General features: G+C 41.7%; 1 protein-coding gene across 10 annotated transcripts in view; it reads left to right on the top strand.

Moving 5' to 3' along the window:
- Nucleotides 1–988: 988 nt before the first annotated feature.
- Nucleotides 989–23612, top strand: part of LOC119889745 (proprotein convertase subtilisin/kexin type 6-like) — a 36731-nt gene continuing 14107 nt past the window's right edge. For 3 of the 10 annotated variants that reach the window (XM_038700549.1, XM_038700557.1, XM_038700556.1), the window contains exons 1-11: nucleotides 990–1345; nucleotides 2208–2312; nucleotides 4934–5041; nucleotides 5131–5274; nucleotides 5492–5568; nucleotides 10210–10298; nucleotides 12820–12992; nucleotides 13104–13316; nucleotides 15374–15474; nucleotides 17904–18007; nucleotides 22939–23056. In XM_038700549.1, the coding sequence (XP_038556477.1) occupies nucleotides 1181–1345; nucleotides 2208–2312; nucleotides 4934–5041; nucleotides 5131–5274; nucleotides 5492–5568; nucleotides 10210–10298; nucleotides 12820–12992; nucleotides 13104–13316; nucleotides 15374–15474; nucleotides 17904–18007; nucleotides 22939–23056 (1397 nt within the window). In that variant the 5' untranslated portion in view covers nucleotides 990–1180. Of the gene's footprint in view, nucleotides 1346–2207; nucleotides 2313–4532; nucleotides 4663–4933; nucleotides 5042–5130; nucleotides 5275–5491; nucleotides 5569–10209; nucleotides 10299–12819; nucleotides 12993–13103; nucleotides 13317–15373; nucleotides 15475–17903; nucleotides 18008–22938; nucleotides 23057–23612 lie in introns of those variants that run through there. The other 7 variants (XM_038700551.1, XM_038700552.1, XM_038700550.1 and 4 more) reach the window with 7 other exon arrangements.

Genomic DNA, 23612 nt, shown 5'->3' with positions numbered 1-23612 from the left:
CTGTGGACAGAATCTCTTCATTTGTAAACAAGGCTTTTATCAAATTGTTTTTATCAAAGGCAAACTCAATGTAGAAAGACAGGGCTGGCAGCAGTGGTGACGTAACACTGGAAATTGGATTCAGCATTCAGAAACTGCCAGCAGATGAATGCTGTAATCACAGCCAACTGACACTAAATCAATCTACCTCAAGAACGAGATGGCACCAGGGGGCCCCAAATTGGAAAAATACAAATATGATGCATGGTTTGTCCAGTTGTTTTATTATTATGTCTTATTAGTATATATAGAATGCATTTGATCTTAACATATGATCTTAACAGATATAATTTAAGTTTCAATAGGTTCATTTATTTACTTCGTTTTAAAGAGTCCCACTCCAGTCAAAACTGTATTTTGTTTATTGTTCTTTCACTGTGATGTTTGAGCTTTACTGTGCAGAATGATGTTTGTGCAGAGTTTGTTTTCACATTCATCTACTGAGGGGGAAAGTTTCTGTGAGCTCACCTTAAATCTGAGTTTAACACAGCGATGCAAGCCAATCACGGTCCAGTATGAAACTTACACAGGTGTGACAGAAACTTGAAGCCTCCAGCTCACAAACACTAAGAACAGACTTGAAGTGGGAGATATATTTTTTCCATCCATTAAATGTTTGAAATGAACATATATGTGCTTATTTATAGATTCTGGATTCTACAGATTTTTCAGTAAGGTTTATTGAACTTTCTGGGAAAACATTTTCAGACGCTGTGGTGTGTCTTCAAACATCTTTGAAGAGCATCTTTCAGGCAGCTAATAATTGTTATGTAATAGCAATATAATTCTGATAAATGCATCAGGTAGCCTGATTGTAGGAAGCCATATTTGTTTTCGAACAGAATGTGGTGTAATTATACAATCATTGGCAGCAGCATCTAGTGAGTTACAGAGCGTCATCAGACAGCTGATCTGATCAGCTGTCTGATGAAGCGCGGACTCTAGCCTCTCTGTGCCATTGGCTGCTGCTGTCAGTTCATATCGCATGGGGGACTCGTTTTCAACCGGAGAGCTAATTTCACCGGGACGTGACCACAACATGATGGACTAATGACTGACTTCACCCAGAGCTGCGCTGCTGAGCCAAACATCCAACACTTATCTCTTAAACCGACTTTGATTTTCCAACTTTGAAGCCAGGATGGCTTTTTTCTTGCTTTTCATTTTATTAACTATGAAAACTAGCCAATCAGTGGCCTCCGGACACGGAGACGTTTTTACAAACCACTGGGCAGTGCGGATTACAGGTGGTCAGGAACAAGCTGATAAAATCGCTGCAAAATACGGATACATAAACTTGGGACAGGTAATGACACACTTAATTTCCGTTGATTTGTTATTAGACTACTGCTGTTGTGAATTAACCCACAAATGACATCACATGGATTTCCTGTAAACTTTAACCCATTAAAGAGGAAGATTCACTTCAAGCTGAAGCTAAATCTTGTTTTAAATTTTCTGTGAAAGTAGAAACTTTCAAAGCAGTGTACATTTTCTTGACAGAGAGAACTGGTTGATAGTCTTCTGATGTGATATTAAAACTAATTAATGGCTTAAATGGATGACAAAAACTTGGTTAGACAGACAGACAAAACGAAATGACTGTCACTCCACCTACAATTAGGATATTACAGGGCACAAAATAACCTGGTCAAAATCGTTGCATCATTAAAATTTTGGGAACATGCAAAATTGTGTGTGTGGACAACAAACTTTTACATTTTTTAGGTAGGCTACTTGATAGGCCTACAGTCTGTAAAGGAGGATAGAAGATATCTGTGGTTAAAGGAGGTGTGGCAGGATGAAGAGAGATGTAGTTAAAGGAATGGTTCCAGTCAGAGTAGATTTGAGTCTGAGGAATAGACTTCAGTGTGCCAGCTGTTCACATGTCCTGAGAATCCTGCTCACAGTTCTGGTGCCAAGTCAAGAGAGAACATGCGTATTAAGTGACATCATATGCTATACAGATGGCTCCAATGTGTTTGGAAAAGAAAAAGCTTTGTAAAATCAAGTTAATGTTTTTTTATTTTAAAGAGTCAGACCAGATTAGTGGCCATTTAGATAACAAGAGCTCAGACAGATAGAATATTTAGCATTTAGCCAACCGTCTAAGTTTCAGTGTAATTGTTGTAATTTTCTTGTTGTCACTGTTGGATGTGTTTGGTCAGATAGGACGTCTGGAGGACCATTACCATTTCCACCAAAGCAGAGTGGTTCGCAGAGCTGCGTACCCTTTGAAGGGCCCCCATAGCTTCATCCATTTGGATCCCGAGGTGAGACTTGGATCAATTTCTTTCAAGCGGAATCAAAAAGTACAACAGAGGAGATATAGTCACATAAACACATTTTTTCCTCCTCTCTAAAGCCTTTCAAGTTGCCTTTCCAACCCCGGACATAGTACCACATTGGCAGAAGATCACATATTTCTGTCATGACTGTATATTTTCCATTTCAGTGGTTTATACAGTGGTATGAAAATGCTGTACACCTCTTGTGGTGTAAAACGATGGACTGTAAGGTTATACCCAACATTCAAATAAAAATTAGTTAACAAATTTCATAATCGGGTTGAAGTTCACCCCTCTTAGACTGAGATGCAGTTGGAAGAAAAACAAAACAAAAACGAGATGTGCAGCGTGGTCCACGTGACATTACAGTACATATTTAGCTGATACTTTTATCCAGAGCGAAAAATGACAAGAATCATGCAAGTACATCAACTTAATAAAAAATGCTGAACAGCTTCAAAAGCTACATTTAGAAAGAGTTCTTTTCTATGCTCTTTTCTTTGTTTTTAAAAAAAATGTATTTTATTTTCATGGGCAAAGGGGCCGTCTGAACAGATGAGTTTTCAGTCTGCAACATAAGATGAGTGAGAGTTTCTGCTGTCCTGATGTCAATGGGAGGGAAATTTTGATTTCCCCCCATTGTAGTAAAGGACTAGCAAGTTAATTAACAGTAGTAAAGTGTTGTGGACTTGGTGGGGTGTATGGTTTGACCATGTCCTGGATGTAGGATGGACCTGAGCCATTTGCAGCACAGTACCAGTAGTACAAGTACCTCAAGTAACTTGAGTTGGATTTGAGCAGCCACCAGTAGCCAGTGTGTTGTGTGGAGGAGAGGTGTAGTGTGAGAGAACATGGGTTGGTTGAAGAACAGCTGAGCTGCTGCATTCTGGATGACCTGCAGTGGTCGGATGGCACATGCAGACAGACCAGACAGGAGTGAGTTGACGTAGTCTAGATCAGGCATGCAAACTGGTCCAGGGTAAAAAAGGTGAGAAGGATACGCAAGCAGAGAAACGTACAGAGACAGTGTAAGAGGCGTCTGTTTTAAGTGTACCTGTTGTATAGAAAACGTGCATTTGTCTACTGCAACAAGAGAAAGCAACACGCAAGGGCGTCACTTTGTGTTGAAAATTAGTGGGGATAACGACTCAGATTAGGGATGTGATGATACACTTAGCTCACGAGACATGGCGATACACCATACTGCTGTCACGAGAACAAAATGTGATGATAATTTAACGCTATTTTATAGAAATCATCATTGTTGAAATATATGAGATGGGGGGTCCGGTGGTCCTCCCCCAGAAAACTTTGAGCATTCTGGTGAATTTTCTATTCTGCCTTTCCTACATCAATTTAGGGTGCAAATGTTTTTATTTTGTAAAGGGAAACACAAAAATTCAGGTGGCAGGTGACAAATCAAAATCTATAATTAAAGCTGCAAGCAGCGTTGGGCAGGCCTTCGCACATGTAGTGCGTCGAGGTGTGAGGCGGCCGCGTTTCAGATTCTGGAGCTCTGCTGGTGCGGCTGCGAGTAACGTTACGACATGCACTTCGGACGCTGCACAAAAGTGTTAATTGTCACTTCCTGTGTTCCCTTTGCGGCGCTACATAGCACTTGGTGCTATGACTATAACTGAATATTAGCATGTAGATTTGGTGAGTTTGATGCAGATGTGAGCATGTACACTGAGGTTACAACAACTTCCTCTTTCATGAAGAATCATCGATTTTGGATGCCACGCCACGGGCACGCCGTTCCACGAAAACTCACCGTTTGTACAACTTTTAATCGTCAATGGCTTTAGAGTAGACAGGGTAAATCTGACGTCGGTAGGACTAATTCTCTAGGAGGAGTTCGTTAAAGTACGGAGTGTGTAAAGATCCAAAAGTGACCATAAAATTGAAAACGCTAGCTAGCACTTCCGGTCTGTACGGGACGCCCAGAGCGTCTCATAGAGACGCTTCCGGTGCGTCTCACAAATAACTACTCTTTGTCACTCTTTCTCAAATCGTCGGTATATGACGCCCTGAGGGCTCAAATTCTAATTGCATCAAGAATTTTAAAGAGGGCCTGGTGGGTGGTAGAGCACTGCAGAATGTGTTGGTATTTTTGTATTTCTAAAGTCTATATACAGTATTTGACAGTATGATATGATCAAAAAATGACATGGTCAAACCAAACCTTTTCCACACTTGTTTTAGGGAATGCTTTTGTTACTTCAGTCCAGTTTTCTATTACTCTGTGGTTGCAGAGTCAGTGGCCCCATTGAGGCTAGTTTCCCCCTCAAATCTGATGTCTACGTGGGTCACTCATGTAACGGCAAAAGTCAGGGTAAGGATTCTACACTGGTGTAGGATGCTTACAGATATTACAGTAATTCCAGTATCCTTACATAGATTAAATCTATACTGACCAATTCTTCAAAATCTGTCTGGAATTAATTGATTTAATTTAGAAAAATCAAAGTTATTAACTTTTTTCTGCACAAAAAGGTTTTTCTATGTAATTGTATAGGTATTGTACAAGGGCTTCTACAGAGAAGAGTGTGGATCTTTTTACACCTGAAACTGATTTATAGTGTTCTTTCCATTTCCATCTTTAGGTGGACTGGGCCCAGCAGCAGGTAGTAAAACCAAGAGTAAAGAGGCACGCCCAAAGTCACGCGACCATTCATTTCAATGACCCTAAATGGACCAACATGTGGTACATTGTAAGTACAGAACACTGAATCATTATTCCTACCATTTTCATTTTGACAAGACAAGATGTCTGATGTTTGTTGTCTATTTTTGTCTTCAGCACTGCAATAATAAGAGCAGCCACTGTAGCGCAGATATGAACATTCTGGCAGCCTGGCAGAGGGGCTATACCGGCAAGAATGTGGTGGTCACCATATTGGATGATGGCATAGAGAGGAACCACCCTGATCTGGCCCAGAACTATGTATGTGCTATCCAACCATCTCCAAATATGGATACAGTTCAAAATCAACATAAATCCTTGTGAATTTCATTTTCACATGTAACATCTTAGGTTATTGCCCCACACAAAGAGAACTGTGATAGAATACACAGCTTTTTTTTAAATAAACTTTGCTGTTTCTCTGTCCATGCCTCACCAATTTGTTGCCATTTTCTCTGTTGTCCTATCATTTCTGTAGGACCACCTAGCAAGTTATGATGTCAATGGGAATGACCATGACCCCACACCACGTTATGACTCCCGCAATGAAAACATGTAAGAAAGAATCTCCACCTTGTCACGTTCAACTTAAAGCTGGGGTAGGCAATTTATTTCAGAAGCATTTTTGTTATATTTGTTGAACTTGAACAATAATTGAAATGCACTGTAATAAGCAGGGCCAATCATTTAATTCTGTCCAAAAGAAGTGATTGGTTGGCCTACCTAACTGCACACACTCTGCCTGTGCACTCACTGCGCATGAACATGTGTTTTGAGGTAGTGGCTTTCGAGGGAGGTCTGCAGGGAGGGAGTCGGATACTCTCAGAATCTAGTTGTTTCTTTGATAGTTTCTCCAACATTGCTTACCCTAGCTTTATATCTATTCTGCAGTTATCCCAAATATTCCCCTGTACTTTGATCTTGTCTCTATCCTTTTAGTATACGGCCAGGTGCCAACGATACAGCAGGAGTAGTTCCAGATGAGTTCCAGACTCATTTTCAGAATATCTAGAAGTTTTAGTGCCTGAGTGTGTGTCAAACAAAGTGCTTGTTGGATCATATATAACAGCATCGGGAACCCCTTTTTCGACAGCAGAATCAGAGAGGCTACATCTGACAGTTATTTTTTTAACTTTCACGTACTTTACAAAATGATTTGCCAGCTGTAGAGAGGTGAGAGAGCTGACACAATTCTCTGTTTTCATCATTTCACACAACTCCATGGATGCCTTACATGAGAGACAATAAGTCAGAAGTTGAGATTTTTCCACAAAGTCATGTCTTTGCTATTTTTCTGTATATGTTGGTAGATGTTGTACTGCTCCTGAAGGACCACTGTACAATAGAGACCTGTATCAATCACAGGGCTGAAACAGAGAGACAGCCACTCAAACTCACATTCACGTCCAAAGACGTTAGGGGTCTTTTTAAGGCCACTATTAGCATGTTACAGATACATCAGTATTAGTGTTTATGTCGACTGATAGGTAACAAGAAATGTCAATACAGAAATGCGAAAGTAGTTTTGTATTTTAAAAATAGTGTGTGTGTGACAAAACAAGACACTGGACCTGTGCTACAGTTCTGTCAAAGGTGCGTGCACAGCTCTTCCTCTTCTTCCGCTCTGCAAGGCTGACCACAACTGCTTCCAGCCCATCCCGTCACATATAGCACAGCCTTAAGGAGTGGAAAAACTCTCATTAAATGTGCTAAGAACTGGAGTGATGATACCATCCTGAGCCTACAGGGCTGTTTTGACTGTACAGACTGTGGTATGTTTAAGGAGTCCTGTCAGGGACATCACTAGGACTGAAAGACAGGGGGGCTTAGCCCCCAGGGTGTGCGTAACTTGCATTTGCAAAATCTTTGCACTCGCATCTTTTGTTACTGTATTAGAACCACACTTCACTTCACAACCAGTGAAGAAGCCAAGATGTTAACAAATAAAAAGCGACAGACTCTGTTCTTCCATTTCTCCTCTGTTGAACAAAAGTTACTGTAATGTTACATGGCAGAAACAAAAAAATGTGGGTGCAGCCTTCTTCAGGATTTATATATACATATATATACATATATACAGGGGCAAGGTCATTGTCAGATAGGTGGCTCAGGAGGTAGAGCGGGTTGGCCGTTAATTGGAAGGTCGGCGGTTCAATCCTGGCTCCCCCTGGTTGCGTGTCGAAGTGTCCTTGGGCAAGATACTGAACCCTGAATTGCCTCTGGTGGCTTTTCTGCCAGTGTATGAGTGAGTGTGAATGTTAGTTTCCGTTTGAGCACTTAGGCTCAGTGTATGAATGTGTGTGACTGGTGAATGCAGATGTAGTGTAAAAGTGCTTTGAGTGGTCGAAAAGACTAGAAAGGCGCTATACAAGTACGGAGCATTTACATAAAGAGAACAAGATGTTTTTTTAACACTGTTTTATAGAAATCCTCTTTGCTTAAAGCTATTTTAAAGGTGCTAAGTTCAATGTTTTGCTCTAAACTGCATTTCATTGTATTTTGTATATAATCTCAATAGAGTCTCTATTATGAATCCTGAAATCTGTTAGTTGTGGGGGGTCTTTGAGCATTAAACACTTCATTTCCTGCATTCTAGTGAATTTTGCACCAGTTTCTGTCTTCCCTGCATCAATTTTTAGTTGGAAATGTTTTTATTTATGTAAAAGGAAACACAATATTCAGGTGGCAGGTGACAATTCAAAATCGAAAACTCAGCAGAACTTAAGTCAGTGCAGCTCTCAGTCAGTCTGTTACTTTCTGATATGGTTCTCCTATAGATCAATTTTCTCATGTAATATCATCCCTGCCGAGTAAACATACATGCAGATGAAAAAAACAATAATTTGGTCCAGTCCATTTTTGAATCAGATTTGGCATTGGTACCACATCTAGCTTCTCTCATCGGCAGCAGTGCAGCAGGCGCAAGCAGTGAAAACAAGGAATGGTGTTAAATTAAATGGACTCTGTTATTGGCACAAGGAGCCAAAAGAACTCTAGGTTGTGTTGGAGGGTTTCAGATATGACAAACAGCTAGCAACAAGTTTGACAAGTTTTACCTGAGGTTTGACACATCCAATTTCAGGAATGTCATTCTAGAGCAGAAATCCCACCTATCTGACAATGACCTTGCCCCTGTTTTGATGAATGTGCAGTGGTCAATACGTTTAAACACTCTAGAGCTAGAAAAAGCCCCGGGCCTGACAATATAGGTAGCCACCTGCTTATCTCTTGTGCAGAGCAATTAGGCCCCATTTTTCATTGTATTTTCCAATGTTTGTCTCTAAATCAACAGAGAGTGCCAAACATCTGGAAACAGTCTACAGTCATCCCAGTGGCCAGACATAATCACCACAAAGTACTAAATGACTTTAGGCCAGTTGTCCTGACCTCCTTAGTTATGAAGTGTTGCTTAAATAAGAGCTCCTTACAAAACAAACAATCTTTTTGATCCACTACAGTTTGCTTATAGGGCTAAGCAAGGGGTAGATGATGTCACTGCTACTCAAACTTGTTATTCAAACACCTCGGAGGTAGTAAAACACATGCAAGATTTTATATTTTATTTGATTTTTTATCTGCTTCTAATACAATCCAAGGACACATTTTAGTTAACACGCTCTTAAAGAACTTTGACCCAGATTTTAATATAGTGGGCTGGATTCTTGACTTTTTAACAAACAGAACTCAGAGAGTAAGGGTAAATGGTTGCTTGGCGGAGGAGATGTCATCATCCACGGGGTCTCCTCAGGTTTGTATCCTTTCACCACTCTTTAACATTCTTTATGCTGACGATTGCTGGAGCCGGCATGATAATAGACACATTTTAAAATGTGAAGATGATTCTGTTATCTCCTCTACTCTGAGGAAAATGACCACGGTCCTGTTGATGATTTTGTACACTGGTGTGACAGGGCATTCCTTCAATTAAATGTAGAAAAGATGAAGGACTTGCTGATTGATTTTAGGCACAAGCCATCAACTCCTCAGAGCACTACCACGAATGGGCAGGTGGTAGGATTTGTAGAAACAAAAAGTATCTGGGCAGTCTCAACAACTAAATGATCAGTCTGGTCAAGATTCAGGATGGTCACCATATTCTCTGTCCTCTGTATATTGGCTTCACAGAGGGTGATGTCTGTTGTTTTCCACTATGTTTTCACTTCCTGTAGGCACTGCTTTTTGGCTTTTTCCCTCTCCTTTATTGTGTTATATATCTTTTTGTGCATGTAATAGGTTTACAAAGTGAAAAAGCCCAAAGTCCACCCTAAAGGGAGTTCCCATCTCTCACAGAAAACTCTGCTCTGAACTGCCTGAAAACAGCTGGATTGTAGTCCAGCCTTTACTTCTGTAACCTATCTGCATTCACTTTGTAACATGCATCATAATGCTCGCTTAGCGGCAAGTGTGGCAAGCCCTCAAGAAGACCAGTGGAGAAACACACTGAGCTGCAGCACACAGTGAGTGAGGCTGCCTCCCTTCTCTCTTCCAAACATTAGATACCCCTCAGGCAGTCAACAGATATAAAGTTGTTACTGTGATGTAGAGACAGAGCTCAGTTAAAAAAATGAATAACTCTCCACTCTGAAACTCTTGCTTCAGTCAAGTTTCAGTCTAGTTTGCAAAGCTGGTTAGGGAACATGTAAAGTTGAACCGAAGCCCCGGTTACCGGCTTGTTGGGATCCGCCCTACTCTGCTACTGATTGGCTAGTAGTCCTTACCTAGGTACTGCGCATGCGCAACTCAACAGAAAGATCAAATTGAAGTGAGTTGACTCAGTAGCCAAAACAGTATGGTCAACACACAGGGTGAAAAGAGGAGCTGCGGGAATGTGCAATATGGTGTTTTTTAAAAATGAAACCATGTAAACCTGTTCCGGTACAATCCCTAAATTAAATTATGAACTGTAAAATTAGAACAATTCGACCACTTTAAGAATAGCATCTGTTCTCAGGTGTGTTATCTTTCTGTAAAGGGAGGTAAAGTAATGGAATGTGTCAGCCTCTGAATAATGACTCCCTGATGAGCCTGTAAAGAGACGAAGCTGTCTCCACAGGTGGGGTGATGACATCTCTTCTTTGAATGACATACAGTATAAAATGAACATTGGTGTGATTTGTAAAAGAAGCACCAGTATTTACATGGTCAGGTTATTGTATGTCAGGTTGTAATTTCTGTTTGCTCTCTGTTTACATGTAGACATGGAACTAGGTGTGCAGGTGAAGTTGCAGCAGTGGCCAATAACTCCCATTGCATCATTGGAATTGCCTACAACGCTCATATTGGAGGTATTATTCTCTGTCCTTTTCTCAACACTTGCAAGAATCAATGTAGGTTTAAAGATATTTTCCCTATAGATTCATGTGTTTGAGTCACTACACTAACATAGTTTTTTTGCAGTGTGCTTTGGGGGTGACAATGTTAGTTCGTCTCTTCATCACCAGAGCACTACCAGCAGTCAGAGGTTCACTTATCCAGTAGTCCAGTAACTAAATGGAATAGCACAAAGTTTGGTATAGATCAGGAGTTTTCGAAATGTGAGGCGGACCTCCCTAGGGGGGCTCCAAACAGTTTCAGGGGAGGCTCAGTGAATGGAAGTGAAACAATATTACATTACTTATTGCATTAGTTATCAAAAGGAGATCACATAGAATAGAATGAGAGTTCAAAGATACAGTAGTTTTGGGGAACAGTTTCCCCCCAATCAGAGTCAGAAACTAATAAATGGCTTAGGACAGACCTTTTTAAAACTATTTGGTGTAGTCAAACAGCAATATTAGGGTATTTTGGCTAAGATGTTGAGTGTCTATGGGATCAAATAATGAAGCGTTTTGAAAAACTGCTTAAAGACTGCCGTTTCCCAAGCTTTGTCTGGGGGGAGTCCCGCAGTCTCCCCTGGTATAGATCATGGTTCCCAGACAATGAATCCTCATGATTTGTTGATCTTACTATACATCAAGTCAAATTTTTAATTTGGCCAGTACTTGCAAATAACATTCATCTATAGCGCGCTAAACCAAGATGAATATGGCAAATACTAAACATTAGCACCTGCTAAACATTAGCATTATAACGTTGTTATTGTAAGAATTTTATTATACTGGCAATTGCATTTAGCTCAAAAGTGTCAGTTTGCTTCATCTCGCCATGTGTTTAGTTAAAGACAAATTTCCACATTGTGGACTATAAAGACAATACATATTGAACTATTTCTATAAAGGTCATCACTGTAATGACTTATGCATACATTTAGAAAACAATATAATGCTTCCATGAGACATTATAACAATTGTTATTATCACTTGCTATAGCAAAGTTCATTACGTATTATGACCTTTTGATTTAATGTTTTATAACAGTAATACCAGTTTATTACCGTGTTCCATAGTACATTATAACCAGCCGTGGGTAGCCGTCATATTGATTGGACGCTACAGCTGATCGTACTGATCTGAAACATCATACCATCATCGAAGTTTCATACCAAGTGAGGGCAAACAGATTAAAAGTGTATCACTGCCAAGTTTTATATTTGAGTTGTTTTATGATTCACTTTCTAGTTAAAATCTGTGTTCACTGTAGGTCTGAACAACAAAATCCCCACACACAGCTTTTTTCATTCATTAAAACAGATTTCTCTTTCCTTTTATTTACCCCATTAACTTTTATGATGGAGACAATTAAAGTCAGAGAGAGTTGGATAATCTGTCAGGAAACACATCTTACATAATTTGTCATAATTTCCATTCAGTCAAAAGTGAGACTGACCAAACACATTTCCTCATTTCTTCTCTCCCTGCATGGTTTGCGGCTTAGTCCCGCCCACCAGGGATGCATGGAGAGACGCACGGAAACGATGCAGGGAGAGAAGAAAGGAGGATATATATTTTTAGAGAAATGAGAAATGAGACACAAGTGAGGGAAACGTGGATGCAATTAAGACAATTGGGAAGCACCCCACGTAAGAGAACAATAGACAGACAAAAAACAAAACACACCAAGCACACAGCATACACCCAAAAGGCAAGAAATAAACAAAACCCACTCATACTCAAACATGGTCTCACCAGCCAGGAGGTCGTGACAAGGCTATACATCTACAGCAGTAATGCAGCAGTAATATTAATCCAAAAACATCATGTATGATAGTAAAACCTTGACCATTTGACTGCACAATGACTTTTTTTAAGTACATTTTGTTATAACACCGTCTGTAGATAAACTCAGGTTGCAGTATAGTGTGTTATGTTTTGCTACCACAGAAAAGTCCCTGTGGATGTAATCTTACTACATCTTCTGCTCTTCACAGCAGAGTTGGTCCAGACTGTTAAAAGTTAGCTAGTAAGCAGCTTTCACTTACTATTATACTAAAACCTGAGCTTATGTACACACTTGACTGTGACAGTGGAAGCAGTAAAAACTGAAATATGACAATATGGTCATCTGCTATATTGCACATTAATTAATATTCAAATATATAGAATATATTCAATATATCTCCCAGCCCTGGTTAAATATACATTTATTATTGTAATTACTGTTGTATTGATTGCTTGTCAAGTAAAATCCCTTTTGCCTATTATACTCTTGGCAAGCAAAGTGCATGATTTTTGGCATTTTATATAAATCATAGGCATGGCATGCAAAATGTCCCTGGCCAGAACCAGAGACGTGTCAATGTTGTGCACCTCTTCCTACCACTACAGCAGCAGGGCACCCACTGCATGATCAAAGGACAACTGGATGCCTTACATTCATTCCATCTGAAATGAGTTTGATGTATTGAGACTGATGTTGCCTTGGACACAGGGATTCGGATGCTGGATGGTGATGTGACTGACATAGTAGAGGCCAAGTCCCTGGGAATCCGACCTGACTACATTGACATCTACAGTGCCAGCTGGGGGCCTAAAGACGATGGCAAGACAGTGGATGGCCCAGGGCCACTAACAAAGCAGGCTTTTGAACAAGGCATCAGGAAGGTTTGATTAGTCACAAAAAAAACAACTTCTCTGAGTAGAATTTCTGTTATATCATGATTGACAGTTTAGTGGAACCACAGCGCCACATCACTATGTATTTATGTCACACAGGGCCGCAAAGGCCTGGGGTCCATTTTTGTCTGGGCATCAGGTAACGGTGGTCGGCAGGGTGATCACTGTTCTTGTGACGGTTACACCAGCAGTATCTACACCATCTCAATCTCCAGCACCACAGAGAATGGAAACAAACCCTGGTACCTGGAGGTCTGCAGCTCGATAATGGCAACAACCTACAGCAGTGGAGAGTTTAATGAGAGAAAGATTGTAAGTGCTGGATAAACTGCTATTCTGTCAACTGTAGCTAGCTCAGACAGTTGATGTTAGTAAAATATGTGTAATACAGATGACAATTCAGAACGTGTTTGAAAACCCACAGACAAGTTTACCTCAGTAGCATGTGACTGTTGAATGTCCGTAAGCCCTAACATTGGCTTAACTAGGTAACAAAATGAAAACAATTATTTGATTTAAAACAGCTGCAAATATTTTTTTGCCTCTTTTGGCTCATTGGTTTTACAGCTCACAAACTCTCATCAGCATAGTTTCCCGTAGACAGTTAAAGTGAGCTACTAGCATGTGAACATAGTGGAGCATTTGGCAGCTGAAGAGCTAGATATTTTTCACAGGTTTTGGTGGAGACCAAACATGCAGCCATCTCTTTTCATCTCCTCTTCTTTCCTCTCATATTCTGCAATGAAGGCATGAAGCCAACGTGTACAATGGTTGTTTTAAGGTATGACTTGTAGGGATCTATTTATCCCCTCCCCTCTAGGCTATGTCAGTTAAAAGCTGCTGATAATTTCCAAAAATGTTACGGAACAACAACAGAATTTGAGAAGACTGCTATAACTAAATGAATTGTATTTTAAGTTAATGGACTGAGGTCACATTTCCAAAAAGCCAAGAGCATATATGTAGAATGTAAATATTAAACTGTATTACAAAGGCACACTTCACCAACCAAAAGGGGGATAATTATTCATCACTTAAGTTATCAAGCACATGAACACAAATAGTCCACCCTGGATAAGATGCAGGGTAGACCTCTGATTGGCTGACTACATTTGTGGATCATAGTTACACTCTCCACGGTAAACCAGTGTCAAAATGATTTGTAGACAAATATGAAGCGAGTTAACTGTGATCCGCAAACACAAATTTAACAGTTGAATATTGAGCATTGCACAGAATTTGTATGCATGTCTTGAAACAGCTTTTTAAAAGTTAGACTGTGTTTGCAAATTGTGTTAATTTGTTAAACAGCAATACAGTATTGTTAAAATTCTGAAAAGAAATGCTAAACAGTCTACAAATAAAATATAACCCTCACAAGCAGACAAATCATTCTGCATTCATTGAAATTCTGGTTTACAAGTCACTGATTTCTATTTGTGGATCTTGTTTGTGGAATTTGAATTTATTTGTAGATGTCATGTTTTATATTTATGGATCATAAAGACTTTGTGGATTTTAAAACTATTTGTAGATTGTGTTTTATATTTGTAGATCATGGAAAGTTGGTAACCCATAGTCTGTACCTTTACAATGATATTGACATTGATTTGCCCCCATAGTACATTTACTAAGTATGATGATGCAGAACTTGTATTGATACTTAAGTAAAGGGTACTGAGTATGGGATTAGAACTGGATTTTAAATTTTGCATAATTTCTTCCTAGGTTTTATAGCTGAGAGTATATATTGTGTCATGCTTGTATTAGTAAGAAGTGGATACAAGGACAATACACACTCTTTACCTGATATGGAGGAACTAACCGCTTGTCTAATTTTAAAAACATGTTGTCAGTAAAGAATGAGGCTAATGCAGTAGCAAATAAGGCATGTGCTTTAATATTGCTTTTGGCAATGATGGAGATTTTGCCACATCTGTTCAGCTTTTCAACATTCTCTTTTTTAAATATTTATGGAAATTTCTCCATGGTGGGCTTTTTGTACCAGAGACTACGTTTACCTTAGTTGGGGCAATGGCATCAATAACATTTGGAATTTTGGACTGAAATTAGTAATTTTAGAACTGAAATTATCTACAAGATTATTGGTTGTGAACTAAGCAAAACCAGGGGAGGAAGAGAAAGCCTGAATGAAGAATTCAGTGTTTTTTTCAGAGATATGCTGTTTTGTGATTACCTCTGTTTGAACATTAGTGTGCACATTGACTGAATGTCTGATCAAAATGTTGACAATTTAAGGGTTTTCTCTAGACCACCAATAAAGCATTGATTAATAGAAGGAAATCCATATGAAATTAGATTTATAAACAGTCAAATGAGAACTATATTGTGTTTGTGCTCGCTTGCAGGTAACCACTGACCCCAGGCACCGCTGCACTGATGGTCATACTGGCACTTCTGTCTCTGCTCCCATTGTGGCTGGAATCATAGCTCTCGCCCTGGAGGCCAAGTCAGTCTAGTTTTACTGTTTACTCATCGTCATAAATTATCTCAGTACTCTGTCCTCACATTCTTCTTCAACATCTCTCTTTCCTAACATTTGGTTAGGTCCTCTCCTGCCATCTAAGCTGTGGGTGCTGTATCAAGACACTCTTATGTAGACACAGAAATCAGAATCAGTAATACTTTATTGATGCCCAGGGAGAAATTCTATGTACTGCATATTAGTCTTGTCTCCGACTAAGGATTAACATAGTCGAATCAGAGGGGTCAAGTCTTGCTTATAGTCAACTGATAGCCTTTAATCTTGAGAAGCTGCAGAGCTGCAGTCTTTATTCATTAGTCAGTGTAACTTACACTCTACATTTACACTGAGGCTTATTGTTGACCATTTTCTCTTTGCTCACCTGCCATTCAACTTTTGCCGTGTTTTGCGTGCGTGCCCTGCGGCCGACAACTACATGCATGTCTCAGTTCCTCGCAGGTCTATTTCAGGTACTGTTTAAAAAAACTATATAATATTGTTTGTGTGGTTCATCAGTGGTGATAAATGATCTGAACGTCCCACGAGGTGCAGACAACTCGGCACAACACCGGTGAAGCTGTGGCTCCGTCTCTTCTGCCACTACATGCGTCTACTTGAGCCCCTCCCCCATATTTCCAAAATGGTACGATCCTCCTTTAATAACACCGGCTGCGAAGCTTTGACTGTGAGATTGACAGTTGAATCAGGCTCTGCCCATCGAAGTATAAAATCTCCAACTATTCAGTGTCAGCCTACTGCATATACACAGCAAATTGGGCTGTGCGATATGACTAAAATCTCATATCCCGATATAGGTAATTTCATATCCCAATAACGATACATATCCCGATATAGAACATTTTTTGTAAATTTAATGAAACATGGCATTTCCAACTGCGGGATATTTCTCTGCATTATAAAGGTGGGGTCAGCTATTCTGGAGAAATCAAATACCAGGATGTAGAGTGAAAAACGACACAGCAAGTAATGTAATTAATGTTAGCTAGGTTGTGGGTTAGCAAACTGTTGCTACATGCTGCTGCAAAGTAAACATGAGAGGATGAGACGGTCCCAGAGCTGCACAGCGTTTCCAGACAGCGATACAACCCTCCCGCAGTGGTTAGCGCAGTTGCCTCACAGCAAGAAGGTCATGGGTTCAAACCCCGGTTTCCAGGGCCTTTCTGTGTGGAGTTTGCATGTTCTCCCCGTGTCTGCGTGGGTTTTCTCCGAGTGCTCCGCTTTCCCCCACCATCAAAAACATGTTAGGTATGTTCTCCAGTCAGTGCAGTTTGACCCAGCATGGCATTTCAATCTGGATCTGGTCCCCGGGCGCTGTACAGTTTTTCCTGCAACACCAGCAAGTGTGAAAGAACGGACTGCGATGAAGTTAGTTTCAAGTTGGATATTGGACACAACGAAATAAACAATAGAGCATAATTTTAAACAATAAATGTTTTGCTACTGTCAAACAATATTAATCGTCATATTACACAATCCTAACAGCAAACATATCATTAATTGACTAAATAGTTTTTTTGTTGGTAGGATATTTTCCCAGTTTCTTTCTGAACTTCCAGAGCTTCTGTCCTGATTGCTAATTAATGTTTATTATAGGGTGACTAGAGATAATAGGAAGTGTAAAATGTTTAGTTTATGCTCAGACTTCTAAAGCAGAGTATTGTACGGGGGTTCTGCAGGTCTGCAGGCAGCATACTGTTTACCATCTGTAAAGACAAGATGCCTCTGCATCATCAGCAGCTCCATGTTTGCACATTTCTTGATAAACAAGCCAGACAGTTTGATCAGTTAGCTTTTTCAGATTATTAAGCTTTTTCAGGTAAGTTGCTTGTCCTAATATATAAATAAATGAACTTGCAGGCTATAAATGTTACAGCCATAGACTGTATAAAAGAAGGTTACAGCAGCAACACACGATGTGCTTTTAGACACAGTGAGGAACAGGTTTTTAGGGCCTATTTTCTTCTTCGGACTACTAGACATTTGATGCTCTAGGATCCTTGACATGGTTTGAATAGTTTTTGGACAACAATGGAGCTCTACGGCACAGAGGAATAAGATCAGGCTCAGGATAAAACACACAATACTTATTAGTAGGATACAATCATTGTTGGTTTGTGTCTTTTCATGGGGTGTGCCGAGAATAAGTAAAATATGGGATATCACCAGTCTAATCCTTTAAGCTTCGGTTAACAATGATTGATATCTTGCCTATTCCTGCACCTTTGTGTGTATTTGTTCTAAGTTGACCAATGGAACACTTGTGCATTTCTTCAAACCTGAGGAAAGGGAATTGCGTTGTCATAACATTCAAAGGCCAAACAGAGCTAACAAAGTTAAAGTCACGGTCTCTCTGTCTGGCCAAATGAAATGCGCGGCGTCTTTGTTTTCTGCAGCCTTTTACTGACATGGAGGGATGTGCAACATCTTCTGGTGAAGACATCCAGACCAGTCCACCTGAAAGCTGATGACTGGAAGACCAATGCTGCCGGACACAGAGGTACACTGAATATTACTTCTAACATAGTACATTGACTGTTTCTTACATGATATTCTTTGAACTATGAGTGCAGTGAAAAATGAGTGCAGGTGTGACGTTCCCCTTCGAGGGAACTCGAACTGCAATCCTGCTGGCGTTGCTCTAACATTAGCGTGGGACGGTGTAACTGGAGGCGTATAAAGCACGCCGGCACACAGGACAAACCAGCTTTTTTCTATTCAGCAGGCGCTCTGATATGTTTGATAGGTCGAAAGCTCCACGAACAACCACGGAAGTTTGTCCTACCTGGAAGTTTTACAGAGGAGATCATGGCTGGTGAGCAGTTCCAGAATTGTGTCTTTCCATGCCCGCGCTACATCACGGCTGGGGACACTCACGTGCTGTGTGTGTCTTGTCTGGGGATGCCGCATGCCCAGGCAGCTCTCGAGGGGGCTGCTTGCGGCCATTGCGAGTCCATGCCCCTGAGGGTGCTGAGCCCTCTTTCTGAAGATGGCCAGAAACGCTCTCCCCGTGGCTCGGGTCCTGCAGTCGCTGAGGCGGCGCGGCGTCTTCGGTCATGGGGCTCGCAGCGCGATATCTCCGAGGGCATTGGGACTGCCGTGGCTTTTTCCCGATCCTCATCTGCCGGCTCCGACTCGCCTCTTCCCCGTCCGGGAGCCCGCTTCTCGGTTGCTCACGCTCGAGGTATGAGCCCGGAAAGGCTCTAGCTGTCTGATTCTGAGGAATTGGATGTGCTCAGCGTTGTGGAGGAGGAGGACTTCCGGGAACTGGGCGAGGGAAGTGGCCAAGCTCAATATCGATTGGCCGCAGGCTGTGAAGGAATGCCGGGAGCAAACTTGATGAGCGTTTCCTGCAGCACTGCGCGCTGCCTCCGCGCCGGTCTCTGCTGTTCTTCCTGGATTTGCACAATGAGTTGTGCAAATCCTGGAGCGGGCCCTGACTACTCCCCCGCTCTTGGATTACAGCAACGTTGCGGGGGTAAGTGATTCGGCTGTGGGACGATGCCCCGGATTGAGGATGCTTTGGCCAGCTGTCTCTCACCCGGCCTTGCATCGTCCCTTAAGAAGCCGGTACTGCTCACCAAGCCCTGTCGGTTACGTCTGCTCTGGTGGGCAAGGCTTACATGGCGGCGGGCCGGGCTGGTGCGAGCCTGCACACAATGGCTGTTCTGCAGGTGTACCAGGCTGACCTGTTGAAGGACATGGGCTAGGGGGGGAAGCTCTGTGGAGCTACGGATCTGTCGCTCCGGGTCACCAAGGAGACAGCCTGCAGAGAGGCGGTCTCAGCCGACCAGCTCCTACCGGCAGAGCGAGAGGCGCAGTGTCGCTTCTCGGGGTCCCCCTCAGCAAACCTGGGACTCGAGGCGGCGCTCACAGCCCCCCCGAGAGCCCCCTGGTGAGAATCCACACACTTAGGGAAGCCATATATGTAGACAATGTCATTCCATAAGCGATGAGACACTTGTTTCGCTGACTGGTTCTTACAAGGAAAAGCGAACATCTACAGATTTATCATCTCCCTGCTCTGCTGTGCAAAAATCAATGCAGATCAGTTCCATGGGCTCTGTGGTGTGAATATTCGCCAGAGGAGCACGAGCATGGGGCTCCGGCGTCTTACCCACAATACAACTCTGGCAGTTTCTGACATAAAGTACAATATCACGTGCCATGCCAGTCCAAAAAAAACTGTGTCTAGCCAGTGAGAGTGTACGTGAACAGCCTTGGTGGCCTGCAGCATCGTGTATACCATGGAGCACCTGACGTTTAAGGCCATCTGGTACAATGAACTGATAAAGCTTTTTGTTCATGTTTTGATCCCTTTTCACTTTGTACAGCATTCCATCCCAAAGCGTGAGTTTATTCCAGTGCCTGAGCAGCTTGAGGACACTAAGAGACACCTTTGCTCGTTCGTATTCATGTTTCCCTTCTTTACAAAGGCCCTCATCAGAACCATCCCCTTTGAAGGAAGGAGGCTCTTTGACGTTTCTGTGTGTAACCAAGTGGGTCTGGGACACATCCACGGTGTTGGAGGGGTGGCTGAGACTGTGACTGTCAGCTTGTAGGTCATTGTGTGCTGTCCAATAATGTGTGCGATTGAGCCCACCTAGCCTAACAAATCAGGGGCACCATGTTCAGTGTGTGGCGTTGAGGTAGTAACTGGTTGCCTGTGTGGGTTACGCATATCAGTAATGTCAGGGGGACCCGTCGAAAAGTCAGCCCCAAGTCAACGTTACTGCCAGCAACAGCTGGCAATTGCTAGGTAATTGCAGTACACCCCTCCCCCTACCAACAGAAGCTGGAGTATGAGTAGGCGAGTCAAGTGTGGTGTTACTCATTATGGCTACAGTCTAAACAAGAACCAAAGAAAATAAAAACATATCAACCCACAAAAGGAAACCAGGTCTTAAAAAAAACAAAAGAAATCTGAGCAGAACTAGTGCCCTTTCCATGTCGCAAAGCATAAAGCCGAGGGCCGTCCAACGTTGGAAGACCACAGTCCACAACGTTCAAACGAAGACACAGCTACAACCAGTCATCCAATATGGCACAATGTCACGGCATCAGTGTGACGGTCCACTATGGAACAGCCTCGCTACGTTGTGAATAGGGTTAGCTGTATATGGGGAAACCAGTCTTAATCAGGATAGGTATGTCGATGTTGTGAACAGAGAGACAGCCCACAGAAGTGATCAGGAGTTCTACTGTTTATTATTAATTGTTCCTTTTTTTTCTCTTTGTGATCGCATAGTGTTATTTCAATACAAATTTGACAACACGTCTCACAATGAGTTGTCAGATACAAAATCAAATTAAATGAAAGCACTCTGCCTCTTAAGGCAAATAGGAACTAAAATATGGTGTATAAAAATAGCAAAATAAATATTTCTGCATTACATTCTCCACCTTTATAAAAATAATAACAACACATTGCTACCTGCATATGGGGAAACCAGTCTTAATCAGGATGGGTATGTCGACGTTGTGAAAAGAGACACAGCCCTACACAACACACAGTAAATCAGAACGGAATAGCATCAGAAGCAGTGCAAACTAAGCTATGATTAGCATTCAACTCTGAGCCTGAATTTAATGACTCGCTAGACGGCAAATAAACTGCAATGGTCTCTTCATTACATCACAACAAAAATAAAGCAGAAAAAGTCATTTTGTTGTGGGTTTAAATGCATTTTGGTTCATAACATCTCTGCTTCGTTCAACATGTTACTTACCACAGCAGTGATCGGGAGTTGTACTGTGGATTACCCATAATTCAACATCGTTAGCAACGCGCCGCAATATGGCAGTAACGCCAGCAGTCGGTGCTGTCCCCATTTTTGCAGAATTTTAACAGAACCTATTTACAACCTGTTACACAGGCCATTTAAGTAACACTGAAGCCTTAGTTAATTATACAGTGGGTACGGAAAGTATTCAGACCCCTTTAAATTTTTCACTCTTTGTTTCATTGCAGCCATTTTCCAAAAATCAAAAAAGTTCATTTTATTTCTCAGTAATGTACACTCAGCACCCCATCTTGACAGAAAAAAACTGAAATGTAGAAATTTTTGCAAATTTATTAAAAAAGAAAAACTGAAATATCACATGGTCATAAGTATTCAGACCCTTTGCTCAGTATTTAGTAGAAGCACCCTTTTGATCTAATACAGCCATGAGTCGTTTTGGGAAAGATGCAACAAGTTTTTCACATCTGGATTTGGGTATCCTCTGCCATTCCTCCTTGCAGATCCTCTCCAGTTCTGTCAGGTTGGATGGTAAACGTTGGTGGACAGCCATTTTCAGGTCTCTCCAGAGATGCTCAATTGGGTTTAAGTCAGGGCTCTGGCTGGGCCATTCAAGAACAGCCACGGAGTTGTTGTGAAGCCACTCCTTCGTTATTTTAGCGGTGTGCTTAGGGTCATTGTCTTGTTGGAAGGTAAACCTTCGGCCCAGTCTGAGGTCCAGAGCACTCTGGAAAAGGTTTTCGTCCAGGATATCCCTGTACTTGGCCGCATTCATCTTTCCCTCGATTGCAACCAGTCGTCCTGTCCCTGCAGCTGAAAAACACCCCCACAGCATGATGCTGCCACCACCATGCTTCACTGTTGAGACTGTATTGGACAGGTGATGAGCAGTGCCTGGTTTTCTCCACACATACCGCTTAGAATTAAGGCCAAAAAGTTCTATCTTGGTCTCATCAGACCAGAGGATCTTATTTATCACCATCTTGGAGTCCTTCAGGTGTTTTTTAGCAAACTCCATGCGGGCTTTCATGTGTCTTGCACTGAGGAGAGGCTTCCGTCGGGCCACTCTGCCATAAAGCCCCGACTGGTGGATTGCTGCAGTGATGGTTGACTTACTACAACTTTCTCCCATCTCCCGACTGCATCTCTGGAGCTCAGCCACAGTGACCTTTGGGTTCTTCTTTACCTCTCTCACCAAGGCTCTTCTCCCCCGATAGCTCAGTTTGGCCGGACGGCCAGCTCTAGGAAGGGTTCTGGTCGTCCCAAACGTCTTCCATTTGAGGATTATGGAGGCCACTGTGCTCTTAGGAACCTTAAGTGCAGCAGAAATTTTTTTTGTAACCTTGGCCAGATCTGTGCCTTGCCACAATTCTGTCTCTGAGCTCTTCAGGCAGTTCCTTTGACCTCATGATTCTCATTTGCTCTGACATGCACTGTGAGCTGTAAGGTCTTATATAGACAGGTGTCTTTTTTAATAAATTTGCAAAAATTTCTACATTTCTGTTTTTTTCTGTCAAGATGGGGTGCTGGGTGTACATTACTGAGAAATAAAATGAACTTTTTTGATTTTTGGAAAATGGCTGCAATGAAACAAAGAGTGAAAAATTTAAAGGGGTCTGAATACTTTCCGTACCCACTGTAGAAGCATAAATACTTTTCTTTTGTGATGATTCTGTGTTTTCTCTCGAAGTCAGCCACCTTTATGGTTTTGGCCTGGTGGATGCAGAGGCCATGGTGTTGGAGGCTAGGAAGTGGAGGACTGTTCCTCCTCAGCACACCTGCAGTCAGATGCCTGAGCGACGGACCAGGTGAAGTAAACTGTAGACATGGGATGTACATAGTCATTACGGTGATCATTATGGTGGATAACAGATGTTTTGCCCTTGACTACCCATGTCTTGTTGAAAAATACCACAAGAGCCCAGCAAATAGTTGAAGACAAAGGGACCTATTATGCTTTCCCTAATTTTCTGTCACTTATATGATGTTACAATGGCCGATGTCCATATTAAACATAGCCAAAGTTTCAAATAATGAGGTAAACAAATTTAAAAGTAATCCCTGTGAGCAAAAAGGCAGCTAGGTTTCCAAATGCTTGTTCTTCTTTCCTGCCAAGTTGATGTCTTCTGCTCATGATCTTCTCCAGGTACAGCACGACCATAAAGTACAGGGACACGCCCATGCACCTACTCAGTCCATCTCAGTATTTTATGGCGAATATCGCCTTCTCCAGCACTGTCGCAGACTGAACGAAGGTCTGGCTATGCAAGGCTACTCTGCTGAGGACTACTCTCAGGTTGTTCAGTATGTCTTGCAGAAAATGCCTTTTCAGTTGTGAAGGAAAGTTAGGTAGTTTCCTGATGG

This window comes from Micropterus salmoides, unplaced genomic scaffold (genome assembly GCF_014851395.1).
Source record: "Micropterus salmoides isolate LMB-PRFRI ecotype aquatic unplaced genomic scaffold, ASM1485139v1 Ms_hic_scaffold_6, whole genome shotgun sequence".
In the NCBI taxonomy this organism is placed as follows: Eukaryota; Metazoa; Chordata; class Actinopteri; order Centrarchiformes; family Centrarchidae; genus Micropterus; species Micropterus salmoides.
The sequence above is the reverse complement of the archived record's forward strand: the minus strand, read 5'-3'. Positions and strand labels throughout refer to the sequence as shown.